This window comes from Crocuta crocuta, unplaced genomic scaffold (genome assembly GCF_008692635.1).
Source record: "Crocuta crocuta isolate KB4526 unplaced genomic scaffold, BGI_CrCroc_1.0 scaffold143, whole genome shotgun sequence".
NCBI lineage: Eukaryota > Metazoa > Chordata > Mammalia > Carnivora > Hyaenidae > Crocuta > Crocuta crocuta.
Genome location: NW_027529175.1, coordinates 9055277 through 9067584, shown reverse-complemented (window position 1 = coordinate 9067584; position 12308 = coordinate 9055277). Strand labels below are relative to the sequence as shown.

The 12308-nt window shown below is 56.7% G+C and overlaps 2 protein-coding genes across 2 annotated transcripts in view; both read left to right on the top strand.

Annotated features, from left to right (window-relative positions):
• The first annotated feature begins 6 nt into the window (after positions 1 to 6).
• On the top strand, positions 7 to 7486 carry CPT1B (carnitine palmitoyltransferase 1B). The gene is made up of 18 exons (XM_077758084.1): positions 7 to 217; positions 609 to 748; positions 1048 to 1225; positions 1450 to 1551; positions 1734 to 1871; positions 1971 to 2048; positions 2821 to 2928; positions 3003 to 3087; positions 3645 to 3840; positions 4174 to 4353; positions 4418 to 4529; positions 4614 to 4730; positions 5087 to 5251; positions 5329 to 5463; positions 5552 to 5704; positions 6250 to 6363; positions 6915 to 7007; positions 7149 to 7486. The coding sequence occupies exons 1-18, from the start codon at positions 77 to 79 to the stop codon at positions 7230 to 7232; spliced, it is 2319 nt and encodes a 772-aa protein (XP_077614210.1). The 5' UTR covers positions 7 to 76; the 3' UTR covers positions 7233 to 7486.
• A 4546-nt stretch (positions 7487 to 12032) lies between these two features.
• SYCE3 (synaptonemal complex central element protein 3) overlaps positions 12033 to 12308 on the top strand; it is a 29060-nt gene continuing 28784 nt past the window's right edge. Inside the window, exon 1 of the mRNA XM_077757878.1 lies at positions 12033 to 12126. The gene's annotated coding sequence lies outside the window, so the exon portion shown is untranslated. The remainder of the gene's footprint in view (positions 12127 to 12308) is intronic.

The window sequence follows — 12308 nt, the reverse complement described above, 5'->3', positions numbered from 1 at the left end:
GGCGGCCGGGGCGGGGCCAGCCTGAGCCCGCCCGCGCACCCTCCTGCCCCCTCCCAGGTGACGGCCAACTTCCAGGATGGCGGAAGCGCACCAGGCTGTGGCCTTCCAGTTCACGGTGACCCCAGAGGGGGTCGACTTCCGGCTCAGTCGGGAGGCCCTAAAACACATCTACCTGTCTGGGATCAACTCCTGGAAGAAACGCCTGATTCGCATCAAGGTGGGCGCAGGTGGTTCTGGCTTCTTCCAGCAGGTACAGAATAGAGTCTTCCCGGAGGCAGAGGCCAGATGTCAGCTGCTGCCCCATTGTTCAGATCCTCCACTCCCACCCGGGCTGGCAGTGCTGCCGGGTGACAGGCTCTAGCAGTGCAGAAGCCGGAGGGGTGCTCAAGGTGTGGTGGGGGAGATGGGCGTACACGGAGTAGCAGAGGGACACAGTGAATAATACATGCTGCAGGTGGGGGAGTGTGGAGGAGGAGAAGACCAGACACGTAGGGGGAACAAGAACACAGCAGATGAGGGAGGGAGAAAGCCTCCCAGGCAAAGATCAGGACCCCACAGGTGCCCCGCTCACCGCCGTCATTCCTGCTGTGCCTGTTTCTGCCCCGCAGAATGGGATCCTTAGGGGTGTGTACCCTGGCAGCCCCACCAGCTGGCTGGTCGTCGTCATGGCAACCATGGGTTCTTCCTACTGCAAAGTGGACATCTCCATGGGGCTCATCTGCTGTATCCAGAGATGCCTCCCTGAGGGGTGAGAAGCCGGGCTACGAGAGAGGGCTGGGCAGGCTCCAAGGCCAGGGTTCCTGAGCTGGGCAGGTGCAAGATAATAGCCTTTGGAGGTCCTAGGGGCAGCCCTCCCTGGGGGCCACCATCACCAGAATCCCACATTCATAAGTTTGTATGTTATGAATTTAGACACAAGTGTGCCCAAGAATGTTCTTCTTCAGCACCTCCCCCAGGATGGTTCTCAACCATCAAAACTGCAGAGTCAGAATTTCCCCAAGGCTGGCCTCAATTGGAGCCCCTGCAGCCCTCTCCCTTTTCTGACAGATGTGGCCCCTACCGGACCCCACAGACCCGGGCACTTCTCAGCATGGCTATCTTCTCCACGGGGGTCTGGATGATGGGCATCTTCCTCTTCCGCCAAACCCTGAAACTGCTTCTTTCCTACCACGGCTGGATGTTTGAGATGCACGGCCAGACCAGCCACTTCACTAAAGTCTGGGCTGTGAGCAGAAGCCAGCGGAGGGGTTCACACATCTGGTTTGAGACCCTGGGGGCCTCATTTGGGGTTCTGACCTGGAGGGGAGAGGCAGGGAGGGCACGGGTGCCTGGTGCATCAGTTTGTCTCGGTTCCGAAGGTCTGGGGACCAAGTCCCCGAGTGTTGGCTAGTTTGTTTCCATTATTTCCCCTGGTTCTCACCAGAAACATTCTCTGCCCTGTACACCCAGGTCTGTGTCCGCCTTCTGTCCAGCCAGCGGCCCATGCTCTACAGCTTCCAGACGTCCCTCCCCAAGCTTCCTGTGCCCAGTGTGCCAGCCACAGTTCAGCGGGTAAGGGCCTGAGTCAGACATCCCAATGTGCAGGCTAGGCTGGACCCAGAGGACTCCTCCAAAATAAGGGACTGTCCTCTGCAAGGAGCCATCCAGAGCAATGGGGCTGGGTTGGAAGAGGGTCAGGACAGAGGCAGTTGTTGCTATTTGGCCCCCACGCTGACAATAACTTGGCTGGACAGTACCTGGAGTCTGTGCGGCCCTTGTTGGATGATGAGGAATATTATCGAATGGAGACACTGGCCAAGGAATTCCAGGACAAGACTGCCCCCAGGCTGCAGAAGTACCTGGTCCTCAAGTCATGGTGGGCAACTAACTATGTGAGTCCCCTCCTGGGCTTACCTTCACCTCTGCCTGTGTCAGGGGGAATCTGTCCCCTGCCCTCTGCCCCAGCCCTCACTGCTCCCTCCCTCCTGCAGGTGAGTGACTGGTGGGAAGAATACGTGTATCTGCGCAGCAGGGCCCCCCTCGTGGTGAACAGCAACTACTATGTCATGGTGCGAGAGGACCCGGGAACAGGGGAGATGGGGGAGGTCCTGGAGGAGCAGGCAGGAAGCAGCTTCAGGCCGCAGAGATACTGAGGATCTAGGGAATTCAGTAGCCACACAGCCTGACACCGTCAGTCTCAGAGTCCCCAGGTTCTGTCACTTCCTGCCTTGGCTCTCTTGCTGGCCTCCCAGCCATGTGTTCCCAGCTTTCCTAACACCATCCCCAGGGAATTCCCTTCATCATGCCCCCCTTTCGTGTCACTGTGGACCCACAGCTGCTTCTCTGAGAGCTCAGGAGGTCACTGCTGGCCCCTAACCCTCCCATGACCAGCCTTCCCGCTCCTGGCACATGCTTGTGTGCAGCCACCAGGGTCCCCCCACTGCCCAGCCACAGGTCCACACAGCGGCCTCTCTCCTCTCCCACTGTCCAAAACACACTGTGAATCCTTTGCTGAATTCCCCTCCTCCACAAGGCGGTCCTTCCCACAGCTTATATACAGTTTGTCCACATCGGAGGTTTTAAACTGTTTTTTAGTGGTGGGAACCTCTTTCTCAATACAAAATAAACAAAATACAAACAAAAATAGATTATGGAAAAGCAGTTCAAAAGATTCAGGCTGGGTGGAGGGGTTACGCGATCAGTTATGCATTTCATCTCTGGCAGTACACCCTGACCGAAGGTGCAGGCTGGACTGGGGAAAGGCAGGTCCTTAGGCAGGGAGACCCAGGTGAGCTGTGCACATCTGTCCCACCGCCTGCAAGCTCTGTCCTCTCTCTGTAGGACTTCGTGCTCATCAAGAACACAGACATACAGGCAGCCCGCCTGGGAAACATCGTCCACGCTATGATCATGTATCGCCGTAAACTGGACCGTGAAGAGATCAAGCCTGTGAGTTGTGTTGGGTTGAGGGCACAACAGGGAAAGGGAGCCCGAGTCTGAGACATGCTGGGCCTTTTTCCCAGGTCATGGCACTGGGCATCGTGCCCATGTGCTCCTACCAGATGGAGAGGATGTTCAACACCACTCGGATCCCAGGCAAGGAGACAGGTACAGGCCACAGCCGGGTGCCCGTGGTAGGTCCCTCCAGACGGAGTCCACTCCTGCCCCAGCTCTGCACCTGCCACGGCGAGGCACCCTACCACCTGCTCGTCCATCACCAAGCATCCTGGGTGTCTCAGGGTCACGTAATTGTGACCCTACTATTCACAGGCACGATGCTAGTGCTGGGACCCTGCGGGCCTGGAACAGAGTCCCTCGTGTCCGGGGCTTCACATGCCAGGGGAAGGTAGTCTGACAACGGAGCAGCGAGGGGTGGAGCTTACCGTGAGCCCTTTATGGAGCCTGTGGGACCAGAGGCTGTTCGCAGACCCTGGGCCAGTGTGTGCGACTTCCTAGAGCCTTGGCTTCCTGCCTTGTAACGTGCTTCACAGGATGTTGGCCTTAAATAAGAGACGTGGAAGCAGCCAGCACAGGGCCTGGCTCAGTGCAGGCAGCCCCAGCCGCTGGGGAAGGCAAGCCCGCTGGAGGCCTGCGGAGCAGCGTGGAGTGGGAGCGAGGTGCACGCTGCTGCACTGCCTCAGCCCTCCTGCCGTCTTCTGTCGCAGACCTGCTGCAGCACCTCTCCGACAGTAGGCACGTGGCCGTCTACCACAAGGGCCGCTTCTTCAAGGTGTGGCTTTACCAGGGCTCCCACCTGCTCAAGCCTTGCGACCTGGAGATGCAGTTCCAGAGGATCCTGGATGACCCCTCCCCACCTCAGCCTGGGGAGGAGAAGCTGGCCGCCCTCACTGCGGGGGGAAGGTATCAGGGCCCCACGAGGGGAGGAGCTCGGCCCCAAGTGCCACCCTGGAACTTCGGGCCGGAGACATGACTGAGGGAGGGGTGTGCTGGCACGGCATCTTCTGTCCAAACCAGGTCCCTCTGCGGCGAGGGGCACTGCTGGTCAGTGGCTGTAACCCGCTGCCTCTCCAGCCACATCCAGCTGGGTGGTGGCCCAGTGGGAGTGTGTGGAGGACAGGGACACCTTCCAGGACAGTCTGGTACCCTTAGCTCTGGGCCCTGCCCGCTCTTGGGAGGTGCCTTTCTCTGCCACTCGCAGTGACCCCAGCACTCACCCTGCCCTTATGCCCCCAGAGTGGAGTGGGCACAGGTACGCCAGGCTTTCTTCAGCTCCGGCAAGAACAAGGCTGCTCTAGACGCCATCGAGCGCGCAGCTTTCTTTGTGGCCCTGGACGAGGAGTCTCACCACTACGACCCCGAAGATGAGGCCAGCCTCAGCCTCTATGGCAAGGCCCTGCTGCATGGCAACTGCTANCCCGGCCCCGCCCCCGCCTCCACGCCCCCCTCAGCCCCCCCCCCACGTCTCCTGCCTCCTTTGCTGCAGGTGGTTTGACAAGTCTTTCACTGTCATCGCCTTTAAGAATGGCCAGCTGGGCCTCAACACAGAACACGCGTGGGCAGATGCCCCTATCATAGGGCACCTCTGGGAGGTAACGGGCCCTGACAGGGATCCCGTGGGGCAGGCTGGGTGCGGTGCGTGTGGGTGGTCTCTCAGCCTGCCCTCCTCCCTGCAGTTTGTCCTGGGCACCGAAACCTTCCACCTGGGCTACACGGAGACTGGGCACTGCCTGGGCAAGCCCAACCCCATGCTTGCAGCTCCCCAGCGGCTGCAGTGGGACATTCCTGAGCAGGTGTGCAGGCCGGGAAGGGACAGGGACGGGCTTGTGAGAGTGACAAGTACCTGGGATGCCCTCGGGGGGGAGGGACAGGAACTTTTCAGAGTCCATTGGGTGGCTAGAGAAAGACGTGAGGTGTGAGAGTCGTCCACGGAGCGCCTGTTAGCGCCTCCCTCTTCCCACAAACCCCGCCTGGCCTCTGGTGGCTGCTGCCCCCCAAGGGGTCCTTTGTGTCTGAAGACGGGAAGGTATACCGAGACCCTCCCAGCCCCGCTTCTCATCTATTACCTAAACTTCAGGCCTCCCAGATGTGATCCTGGAGTCCTGCTTGGAGAGCTCTGCCCCCAGCTGACCCTTCCATGTCTTGGCAGTGCCAGGCAGTCATCGAGAGCTCCTACCAGGTGGCCACAGCACTGGCAGACGACGTGGAGCTGTACTGCTTCCAGTTCTTGCCGTTTGGCAAAGGCCTCATCAAGAAGTGTCGGACCAGCCCTGACGCCTTTGTGCAGATTGCCCTGCAGCTGGCCCATTTCCGGGTAGGAGACTCAGGGCTGCTAAGGGGGCAGGGTGGCACCAGCCTCACCTGCCAGACTCACTCCTCTCTGCTCCTCAGGACAGGGGCAAGTTCTGCCTGACCTATGAAGCCTCTATGACTAGAATGTTCCGAGAGGGACGGACCGAGACCGTACGTTCCTGTACCAGCGAGTCCACAGCCTTTGTTCAGGCTATGGTGGAGGGGTCCCACATGGTGAGCCACACTGTGAGGTGACCCCTCCACCTTCTGCCCACCTTGGGAGTCAGGAGTGACTCTTCACTGCTCCACTTCTGCTCCCCAGAAAGCAGACCTCCAAGATCTCTTCCGGAAAGCTTCTAAGAAACACCAGAATATGTACCGCCTGGCCATGACGGGGGCTGGGATAGACAGGCACCTCTTCTGCCTTTACGTGGTCTCCAAGTACCTGGGGGTCAGCTCCCCTTTCCTGGCTGAGGTCAGCATTGTTGATGGGTGTGTCCTCTGTCCCCATCCCCTTCCTGAGGGGGCGTGGCCTGTTTTCTGTCTAACCAGCTCCCCAGAAGTTGCCTTCAAGGGCTGGGACCAGCTTTCCCACCTTACATCCCATCCAGGCCTGTGGTCCTGGCTCTGAGTGGGCACCTCCCCTCACGGAGCTCGCGTTCTCATTAGAACGTCAGGTGGTGACAGCCCTTGTGAGGAAAGCACAGAGGCTGCAGTATCAGGGAGGGCAGTGTGTCCAGGTGGAGGAACTTCAGTGCCCAGAGGCTGAGGCAGGGGTGTGGCTGGGCAAGGAACAGCGGGAGGGGAGGGGGCAGAGCCAAGAGAGGGCCAGGCTGGTAGGAGAGGAGGCCTGGGGGACAGTTCGGTCACATGGGCCTTGAGGGTTTTGTGCAGATGCTGACACGGTGAGAACAGACTGGCGGGGCGGGCGAGGGGCAGCGGTCACTCACTGTCAGCAGGTGCGTGCTCGGTGCCTGGCGCTCCCCGGCGCATGGCGTCTCACTACTGCCCCTCGTGCAGGTGCTCTCGGAACCCTGGCGCCTCTCCACCAGCCAGATCGCCCAGTTCCAGATCCGCATGTTTGACCCAGAGCAGTACCCAAATCACTTGGGCGCCGGTGGTGGCTTTGGCCCCGTAAGTGCCTTTGGAAGGGGACAGATGAGCAGGACCGGACCCCAGGGGTTTCAGTGGAGGGTGCAGAGTCTTGAAGTCAGACCAGAGGTGGGAGCACAGGCCCGGGCTTGCCCTGCATGGAAACAGCATGAGTAGCTATCAACCTGGAAGCCAGGTGCCTGGGGCCCACCCAGGCGAACACTCCCCAGCACCCCCACACCCTGGGCTGGTTTCCCCTCTGAAGTGTGTGCTTACCGGAGCCAGCCCAGGCCTCCCTCTGAGACATTCAGGTGGGCTAGTTTGTCACCCCCCACCCTGGAGAGAAGCAGGGATATTGAGCCTCCTGAGAGAAACACAAGGGCCTGGATTCCTGGTAGCTGTGGAGCTGCAGTGGGCAGAGCTCCTTGGTTTTCACACTGTTTCCTGGGGGTGCCCCTGACCTCAGGAAAAACGCAGCATCTGGGTGGGGCCCCTTCCTGGGGATATTGTAGGGAGAGCAAGCAGGACTTCAGCTCGGCTTTAAGATCTACAGAGTTTGCTTTACTTCGTCTTTACCCTCGTGCTGCTCTCAGGTGGCAGATGATGGCTATGGAGTTTCCTACATGATCGCGGGTGAGAACACCATCTTCTTCCACATCTCCAGCAAGTTCTCAAGCTCAGAGACAGTGAGTCTCCCCTGTTCCCGCACAGGCCTGAGGAGGGGGTGCCACCTGGGGCCCTGTCTGGAGGGGAGGGAGTGTCCTTGGCTGTGGGGGCAGAGGGACAGGAATTCACCTGAAGGCTGGTCTGAGCTCTTGCTCCCACAGAATGCCCAGCGCTTCGGGAACCACATCCGCCAGGCTCTGCTGGACATCGCTGATCTTTTCCAAGTTCCCAAGGCTGACAGCTGAGGTCTGGAGAAATGCCAGCTGCCCTTTCGTCCCCATGTTGTGGAGGAAGGGGCCTGTGGTCGGCTCACAGGCACAAGGGGTGGCCGTGCACAGGTGCCCAGGCTCCAGGGACAGCTCTGGCAGCCGGCACCTTCCAGGCAGATAGATGCTGCCTGCTGAGGGCCCAGGTGGTGGAGGTGGGGTTGGAGCAGGGAAGGGATTTTGATTTTCTTTTTCTTGCTAGATACTAATAAAGATAAGGCTGTGTAATTCTCTCTTGGCTCCCAGGTACCTTTGTTTAGTCTGGGAACTGAGGCCCTCCCTTGCCCAAGCTCAGGCCAGAGAAGTAGGAGGATGGGGAGCTGGGGCTGGGAGACTGCGAGGCGTCTGACCTACTTTGAAACGCGTATCTCTCCTGAGGTCACCACTGTCCACACTTAGAATAAATTCATGCTTCAGAACCTTCACCCGGTCCCTGGGGCCACTTCTGTTTGTCAGCCAGAGAGTGGGGCCCACCTGCCTCCTCCATGAGTGGTCATGCCCTCTGCACCCCTGCACAGCCCTGTGGAGGCCCTCGGCCTCCTCCTGGCCATAGGGAGGGGCTGTAACCTCAGGGCCACGGTCAAGGTGCCAAGCAGTCATGTCTGTGGGAGGCACACAGTATAATCTGGAGCAACACGTGCTCTTCCACGTGGCTTTTAAGTTAAATTAACATTAGAAGTAAACAAAAAATAATTTTTGTGAAAGTATAAGCAGGCAATTACTATCGCTGCATGCTAGAATGAATCTGGATTTCAGCACTCTGCCTGGGGCTAAGAACCCAGAAATGAATTAGATACAATCCTGGGCCTTCTCCCATGAAACACTGTTTATTGAGCTCTGTGCTGGGGATTCAGTGGCAAACAAGGCACTGGCCTATGTGGAATTCACTATTAGGTGAAACAGGCATGGACCAGGGGATGGAGTGGCTGGCAGGGAACCAGGAGGCTTTTGGAATAATTCACTTAGTAAGTACCTATTGAGTGCTACAGTGTGCTAGGCACTGGGATACAGCAGTGAATAAAACTGGCCAAAACAGTCCCTCCCTCTGGGGCTTAGAGTCTAGTGGGGAGGCAGGCATTAACCAAGAAGAATGAGTAAATTATATAGTAAGTCAGATGGTAATAGGTGCCAAGGAGAAAAGAAAGGGGAGGGAGCAGCGGAGGGGTGGGTGGCAATTTCAGACAGGGTTGCACAGGCAGGCCTTCCGGAACGGGGCCATTTGATCCACACCTGAAGGAAATGAGTGTGCAAGGGCAGCAGATACCTGGCAGAGTGGACAGCAAGAGCCAAAGCTTCAAGGAGGAAGGTGCTTGCCGCAGTGCAGGAACACTACTGGAGGGCCTTGGCTGGCACGGAGTTGGGGGCGGGGGGGAAGCAGAAGGGGACAGGATGACTGTGCCAGACTCTGGTTTCCCTGAATGATGGGGGAGGCCACTGAGGTTGGAGCAGAGGGTGATATAACTTGCTCTATATTTTGATGGGATCACTTTGGCCAGCCCACATGACAGTAGAACCATCCGGAGTGGGCGTGGGGGGGGGCATGTGACTATGGAGTCAGTTGAGCACCTGACTCTTGATTTCAGCTCAGATCATGATCTTATGGTTCACGGGTTTGAGCCCCATGGCAGGCTCTGTGCTGACAGTGTGAAGTCTGCTTGGGACTCTCTCCCTCTCTCTCTCTGCCCCTCCCTTGCTCATGCTCTGTCTTTCAATAAATAAAAAGGGGTGCCTGGCTGGCTTGGTCGGTTAAGCGTTTGACTCTTGGTTTCAGCTCAGGTCATGATCTCATGGTTTGTGAGTTTGAGCCCCACATCGGCTCCATGTGACAGTGTAGATCCTGCTTGGGATTCTCTCTCTCCCTCTCTCTCTGCCCCTCCTCTGCTCGCTCTGAATCTCTCTCAAAAACAAATAAATTAAAAAATTAAATAAATAAACTTTAAAATTTTTCTTAAAAAAAAAAAAAAGAACAAAGTAGAGGGCAGTAGGACAGGAAGGGGGCCTGTCATTACTGCTGCTGGCGGTGGTGGGATTGGGGGAAATGGCAGGACTTACACTAAAGAAGCGAGACTCCGGAAACTGAGGGTGTTAAAGGCAAGTCTGAAAAACCTGATAGGGAGCCATCAATGATATTCACGTTTTCTACTTTGGGTGATTGGGGTAGTAGATGAGATTTTTAAATGTTGAGTTTGATGTGCCTATAGGAAGTATTTGTGAAAATGTCCCAGACTCTTCAAAATATAAATTGAAAGCTAAGGAGATGTAGGCTCCTGATAACAGCTTTGAAGATCATTAAAACCCTAAGAGCACATGAGTGGATTTCCAGGGCAGAGGCTCCTAACCTCCTTTGAGTGTCAGTGAGAAGCTTATAAAAGTAAATCTAAGCTCACAAAATGCTACGTTCCACATCAGAGCTTTTCTGGGCTTCTAAAAATATCTTCACAGACCTCTCTGCCACTCTGGGTGCCTGTGTAACACTACCTTGGGAAAGTGTCTGGGTTTTGGTAGGTGTCTGGGCACATCTGCTCACCCAGCTCTGGGAAATCAGTAAGCAGGGTCTCCAAAAAGCTGGCCTTTAATTAATGTTGAAATCCAAAGTTGTTGTTGTTGTTTTTTAAGTCTGATTTGTTCTCGGTTAAAATAAGTAAGAGGAGAAACCGTAGTGCTAAATCAAGAGATAAACCTCTGGTGACAACCCAACAAACCTGAACAAACTACTTGTCTCTCATGGGTTTACAGATCTGCACTAGTTAAGGACAGCAGCCATAACAGATAAATCCTGGCATCTTCATGGTTTAACTCGAAAGAAATTTAATTCCTGTTCATGGGCTGAAATGGAAACTTGGCTCCACACCATTATTCAAAGGCAGGCTGACAGAAGCCCTGCCTTCCTTAAGTAGCTCCCAATTTGCCTTGGTCCCCAACATCCAGCAGGTACATGGGGAAGAGAGAGAAAGGATCACTCGTGGAAATATTTATGGATCTAGCCTGGTAATGATACAGAGCACTTCCGGCTGTATCCACTGGCCAGGGCTCATAACCACAAGGGAGGCTGGAAAATGCAGTCTGACTATATGACAAGGGTATAAAGAAAACACGTGATGAATAGGTAGCTGGTTTGGGATGCACAGGGGCATGGGAAGAGCAGACTGACCTCTCTGGGCTTACTGAGAGCCCATCCTTCCTGGCCTGAGCTCTGCTGGGTTCTTCAGAGAGCCCACCTCATCCACCAGGCAGGGTACCCAAGGCCTCACATTCCAGCCCAAATGATCTTCTGCCCCTACTCAAGAATCCTGAGCCCCAGCCAGACTCTCCATTCCCTAAAAGAAGAAGGCTTTTTCACAACCTTGCCTTTGCCTTCGATGGAACTTTTGCCTGAAATCCTGTGTTGTTTCTCATCCTGATAAACTCCTATGCTTTCCTGAAGCTGTCTTCCGCACCCATCAGAGTTATTACTGATGGGCGTTTTTCTGAGATGCTATAAAAGGAATCAGCTCTGGGAAGTCTAAGCAAAGGTGGAAGGAAGAGAAGTATGTACGGTGGCTCACAGGTGGGAAGGGACAGGGAGGGAACCAGGTTCAGAAGGGGCAGGAACCTGACAGTTTGGGGAGGGGATATGGCCTTAGTAGATGGGCAAATACTCACTCTGCGCCCAGAATGGTCTGGCTCAGTTCTAGCTCTGTTTCTTACTCTGCAACCAGTCCACTAAGAGTCAGAATCCCTGAAAGAAAATTCAGTGGGTCCCAGGTTTATCTGGAATCCCAAAGTCAAGGTGTTCAAAACTGAAGTTCACAACCTTCCAAATCGATTTCTCCCCCACTGTTCCCCATCTCAGCCAGTGATCACCCTCCAGCCAGCCACCAACCCATTCCTTCTTTCTTCCTCACTTCCCACATTACCAAGCCCTGTCAAGTCTACCTTTTACTCTGGGTACTTCCCTCCCCCATGACCACCACCACCCTCCACCCCACTCACATCTCCAACATCATTCACCCACACAGCAACAGCCTGCTCCATCTCTCCCCCCCGCAGCCGGAGAGATCGCTTCACCATGTCACTCCTCTGCCTCCCGTCCTTCCCAGGTCCCCTCTAAATAAAGACCGAGCCGCTTAGACTGGCCTGTGGAGGTATGAGCAATCTCTCTGGCCTCCTCTGGACCGCAGCGTAACGTGCAGCCCCTCTAGCCGTTGAGCGGTTCTCTTGCCTGTCCTGACGGGGATATGTGCTTCTACCGCTCGGAGGCCGGTGAAGCCTGGCAGGCCTGGGCTGGAGCCAGGGCTCACTCTCTTCCCAGTTGCATGTACTTCTTTGGTTTCCTGCTCTGTAAGATAGATGCAGCAATGTCCCCAGCACTGTACTCGTCCTGACTGAACATACTTGGGCGTGGAGCTAACCGAACAAATGTTCACTAGCACCTGCTGTGCCAAGTGCTGTCCGGGACACGGGGCACAGTGGTCAGGCAGACAGGGCCCTGAGTGCACGGCCTTGCACTCACGAGCCACCCAGAGAAACACAATGACCAGGACCACCAGCGGACCTTCGCTGCAAGTCTATCCTGCCGCGACCTCGGCCAGTCTCCTGGGTCCGGGCACCCCGCCCACCTGCCACCCAGAGCCCCAAGCGAGAGACAAGCCAGGGACGACTCCGCCCCTTCCGCTCTGGAGAGCAGCCAATGAGACCTGGAGGCCGAGACTTGGGACCGGCCAGAGGTGGGCGCATGCACGTGCTTGCGGCCCCGCCCCTTCCGCTCCGGGAGACTGGCCAATGAGGGCGGATCTGGTAACGGAAAGGGGCGGGGTGCCTTTCGGAGCTGGGACCTCGTGCCAGGCCTCGTAGGCGGACGGCGGATCCGACCCGAGCGCTGGCGGTGCGGGAGGTGAGCCACACCGTCCCTGCGCGCCCTGACCCCGGGCCGCGGCGTCCCAGCTGTGCCCGCAGCCTCACTCCGTATCGCGACCTCAGCCACCTCGCCTCTGCACCCCATCCCGGTGTCACAGACCCGCACACCCCGCCCCTCACGTGTCTCCTCGCGCCACACACACACACACACACACCACC